The 5,154-nt window shown below is 44.2% G+C and overlaps 1 protein-coding gene across 1 annotated transcript in view; it reads right to left on the bottom strand.

Annotated features, from left to right (window-relative positions):
* Nucleotides 1-3,735: 3,735 nt before the first annotated feature.
* The window catches only part of ccbe1 (collagen and calcium binding EGF domains 1), a 28,041-nt gene continuing 26,622 nt past the window's right edge, over nucleotides 3,736-5,154 (bottom strand). The window contains exons 10-11 of the mRNA XM_079755402.1: nucleotides 4,971-5,006; nucleotides 3,736-4,607 (exon numbers count right to left, since the gene is read on the bottom strand). Of these exons, the coding sequence (XP_079611528.1) occupies nucleotides 4,329-4,607; nucleotides 4,971-5,006 (315 nt within the window). The 3' untranslated portion in view covers nucleotides 3,736-4,328. The remainder of the gene's footprint in view (nucleotides 4,608-4,970; nucleotides 5,007-5,154) is intronic.

The following is a 5,154-nucleotide window of genomic DNA, read 5'->3' as shown; positions in this document are numbered from 1 at the left end:
AGAGGGGGTTTGGACTGTCATTTATCCCAGGTCTGCAGGTTCAACATGTCCCAGTGTGGTCCAGAGAGGAAGAGAGAGGGAGAGAGAGATGGTGAGGGAGAGAGAGAGAGATGGTGAGGGAGAGAGAGAGAGAGAGAGGGTGAGGGAGAGAGAGAGAGAGAGAGAGAGATAGGGAGAGAGGGAGAGAGAGAGAGAGAGAGAGAGAGAGAGAGAGAGAGAGAGAGAGAGACAGAGAGAGAGAGAGAGAGAGCGAGAGAGAGAGAGGTGGCCCTCGTTGTCCCCCCCGGCTAAGGACCGCCAAACCAGCATTCATTCCAGGAGAGCGGCCACTCTCATTATTTACAGACACACTAAACGACAACGGGGGCCCACACACAATGTAACCGTTTCCCCCCCCCCCCACCCGAACGACCCAACCCACCCACCGCCACCACCAGCCCACCATCACCCCCACCCACCCACCCCACCTTTATGCCGACAAGTGCTCAACATCGTAGGGGCAACTGTGGGTGCCCTCTGCACCCCCACTCTGGTCCCATTCTGTTCTCCAGATACCTGCACGTAAGTGAAAGATGGAGCGGGGACAAAGGACATCCCTGCACTCTCCTTCTGGGCCGTGGGCTGAAGCGGGGCCCATTTGAAAGCCTTTATTTGTGTAAAGCTTCTCATTAACTCTGCTCATGCTGCCCCTGCCGGCCTGGCCGTGGCTGGAGTGGCCCGTCTTGTAAAATAGCTACCAATTAGTACCTCATCAGCTCCAATTAGTGCACACAAAGCCTGAATAAAGATAACTCCACCAGGGGGAGGGGGGCAGGCCTGTTGGGGGGTGGTCTGGCACCTGTGTGTGTGTGTTTGTGTGTGTGTGTGTGTGTTTGTGTGTGTGAATTGAAGGGTGTCTCAATGTGCGTGGAAATGTAGGATTTGTGTTTGTGTGCGTGTGTGTGTCTGAATTGTCATGCACAGAAAAACACATACACACACAAACACACACACACACACACACACTTGTGTGCAAAAAGGTGTGCATGAAAGTTTTTTTTTTTGCATAGCTTTGTTTGTGCATGTTGTTGAAGTGTGTGAAAAGTAGTGTTCTCACACACTGTATTTGTGTTTGTGTGTGTGCTTGTGTGTGCAACAATGCACAAAAAAATGCAACCACTGTTCTCATGCGTTTGTGTACAAAAAAAGTACATGAATACATGATCACAACGACAACGCGTACAAAGGTTCACAACTTGCCAAGCACCACTGTGTCAAAGCCTTCTCCCACCATGCATCACTGCAGTCCCACCCACTCATGCATTCCCAGTGTACGTTGTTGTTCATGTTTGTGTACGTTTCGATGCTGCACACGTTTGACTGGGAGGACTATAGTAACACACTTCATTGTGGCAGAAGTTGCAGCAGGCGTATTCAACACCTCCCATGTATGGGATGTGGAGGAGGGAGGTGGGGGTACATGTGGTTCATTCAACCTCTCCCGCTCAACATCACCCCCTGCTTTCTCTCTCAAGCAGCCCCCCACCCCCCTCCCCTCCCCACACCCTGACCGTGGCAACGAGTCGTGTGTTGATGTGCTGGGAAGATAGTTCCCCCAGGGGTCCCAGATGGAGAACCCCCCACCACACTTCTACACCCCCACCCATCCACCCCACTACCTGTTTACACCACCTAAAGCACTCAGAAGGACCCGCACCATCTCTCCTTAGCATTGTCCTGCCGCCACCCACCACCACCACAGCCCCCCGGGCTCATTACTTCCTTAATCTTAGGGGTCCCACAAGAGCGGGAGCTTTCGGTGGTCTTGTTTAAAGGAGATGGAGAGGAAATAACAAGGGATGGATGCTAAAGAAACCGGTGGCAGAGTTGCGTTGTAATTACATGAAAAGACAAGGGAGGGTCAACAATGTGTCCTTTTCCCCTGTTGTTGGGCCATCATAATCTTCAGTGAATAGAGAGTGAGTGAGGGGTAACATTCACCTCCCCCCCCCCGCCCCCGTCCACACACACACACACACACACAAACACACACACACACCCACACACACACACACACACACACACGCACACGCACACACACACATACACTCAACAGCACTGGTTGGCCACTACTAATAAAACCCAGCTCATTAAAGAGTCCCAGCACAGTAGCGCATTCATTCATTCATTAATGTTAGTCGGTAGATGGACAGCGCGTTCTATGCTGGTCCTATTTCAAACCGCCCACCATATTGTGGGTTAGTCGTAAGTAACGAGGGGTAAGACAGACAGAGAGATATAATTAGGAACAAGGGGGCTCTTCAGTAAATATTTGAAATCTTTTCAGGGCCTCTGCGTTTCTATGCTTGTGATTAATTACTTCCACAAGGGATTTGAGGTGGGGTGGGGTGGGGGGAATATATCGGCAACTATTTCTCTGTTAGGGATGCTCTCAGCTCGTTAAGGGGGTTGGGGGGCTTTTTATGTCGGCCGCTCTTTAATCAAATGCAAATTATGGTAAGAGTGCTCTCATTGGAAAACAAATGAGTGCATGAACAAGGGACGTAGTGTTCATTTAAAGATGCGGTGTGACCGAAGTGTTTTTGAGTTTATCAAATTAATTGAAGTAATATTGACCGTGTTAGGAAATATGTTGCCTTGTTGATGAAGTCTTTAGAATGGCATCGCTGCATTATGGTTTGCATGACTTAATGGAAGCCATAGTTTGGAGATTATCGTACGACACTGCAAATGATAGGGGTCATAATAAATGTTTGCACATTTTTATGTGCGTGTATGTGTGTGTTTGTGAGTGTGTGTGTGTGTGTGTCTGAATTGTCACACGCACACACACAAACACGAGCGCACATACACACTCACACACACACACACACTCACACACACACACACACACACACACACACACATACTTAATTTCTTGCAAATCTTTTTGCAAGAAAGGAAATAATAATTGAGTGGATCTACTGCTACAATGTCCAAAGTAAGAAGTAAAAATATAAGTTTAGAAATATAAAACACAGAACTTATTTCCTTATTTTTTAAATGTTTTTAGCTTTGACCCTATGTATAGAAAACATTTCATTAATTTTATTGTATCTAAAATAATAATTCCATCATGGATTTGTCTAATTCACTGTGAACACTTTAGCCATTACTGAATGTGAATTTGTACGGTAAATGAGAAACGACTGCCCTCTAGTGGAACTTGTTGGTATGAACACAATGAAGGGATCTAAGTTCAGACATCAGCCCTGCGTTTGTAAACGTTAATCACTACTTACATGCTGCTTTGATTGATACTTAACGTTTAAAATAAAAATGGCTTTTAGTGGGTACATTTTCCTGAACGACTCTGAAGAAATTACACATAATCTCTGTAGCATCTGTCTGAGTGCTTCTTTGGAAAATATTAGGCAATTCATTTCTGCATACCATTGGCTTGGTACTTTCAATAATAATCAAAAGTTTCTGAATACATAGATTACGTGAACTGAACACATCTGGATCAAATACAACATAGTATACATGTCCGTTTATATACCATAATTCATGTGTAAATCTTGTTCTGGTGACTTTTCAACGATAAATGTCAATGAGATGAGTCTGCTCTTCCTGAAGAAAGTAAAGGGTTTAAAGGCAAGATGGGATCGATACACGTTATAACAATGATAAACAAGACTAAACCAGTAGCTCCTGTAGAAGTAACACATTTCTTTGTTTAAAGAAGGAAATGGGACTAGGCTATAGTAAGAAATATGTGTGATCAATGATCAAATCAATTTGAGCTATTGATGGCCGCTTGATAGAAAATAGCAATCTGTTTAGGATTTGACCCAGATTTGATTACAAATCGTTGTTCAAACAGTGGCTGACAGATGGCAGTTGATTCACTTGAGATCACTGTGACTGTGATTTATGTTGCATTACATAACGTATTTCATCACCAATAATAATATAACTGTGAGTAACATGAGTGAACAAAGGTTGAAAAACTAAAAAGTCACCCTTGGACTGAACCCGTGTCTTTATCAGTGCGCAAAGGGCAGAACAGAAGGCTGTGTGTAAGGACAGCAGGTTAGTTTAAATGTAGGACATCCAGATATCTATGAAGGAGATTGGTTAAAATGTAAGAATACACATGCACTGAGACAATTACAAATAAAATACCTCATATATAAAAATAGGACAATCGTAAGAAAAAAGTATACAAAAATAAACATCTCTTAGACAAAAAGGAATATATAAACTATTCTGCTCCGTATGACGTTAAATTAGCAATCAATCAATCAACCCATAAAAAGCCCGCCCCCATTTTATCTTTAATGTTTTCAATTCGTCCAATGGGAGCTCCGGATGATCATCTTCCTCTTCCTGCTCTTCTTGGGGCCCGTCCCGGCCCAGGGCCTCCTGTCTTTATAGTCCTCTCCGGAGCCCGTCTCGCCAGCGTCCGGGGGCCCGACCCTCCAGCTGTCGGGCACAGCGGGGGCCTGGTCCTCGAGGCCGGGGAAGGGTACGGCCTGACCGTACACCTTGTCCTGCAGCTGGGCGATGTCGTTGCGGATGTCGGCCATCAGCAGCAGCAGGAAGTCAAAGGAGCCTGGCGGGCCCTGGGGGTCAAAGGTGAGGCGAGAGGGCCCTGAGAACATGTGTCTTGATAGCTATAATTGTTGGCTTATTTACATTGTTTAATTTTTGATGATTATTTTTTTATATTATATTACATATTATATATTTTTGTAACCCTGACACGTTATTTAAAAGATTTACATTAAACATTTCTAGTCATTTAGCTTTTATCCAAACCGACTTACAAGTGAGGCTGAAAAACAATTGAAGCATACATATTACTACAACTTCAATGGGAGTAGATCAACCATTTTTCTACAAAGATGAATTTCAGATGTATGATACTGTGTGACTATATGCTATACTAACATTATAATAGTGTGTTATCATGATAAAAGTCTTACTGCCGGTCCAGGCTGCCCTGTAGCTCCCCTCTGCCCCTGTTGGTGGAAATGAGTACTACATTTAGATATGTTACTGTGAGGAACTTATCTTCAGATCAGAGAAATGACTAACAAAAATAACACAAAAAATAACACAACGCAAATATAACTAATGCCATGATTAATACAAATACAAAACACTGAA

The sequence above is a fragment of the Pollachius pollachius genome (genome assembly GCF_949987615.1).
Source record: "Pollachius pollachius genome assembly, chromosome: 18".
Classification (NCBI taxonomy): Eukaryota; Metazoa; Chordata; class Actinopteri; order Gadiformes; family Gadidae; genus Pollachius; species Pollachius pollachius.
Note: the sequence above shows the minus strand (reverse complement) of the source record. Positions and strands in the feature narration are given on the sequence as shown.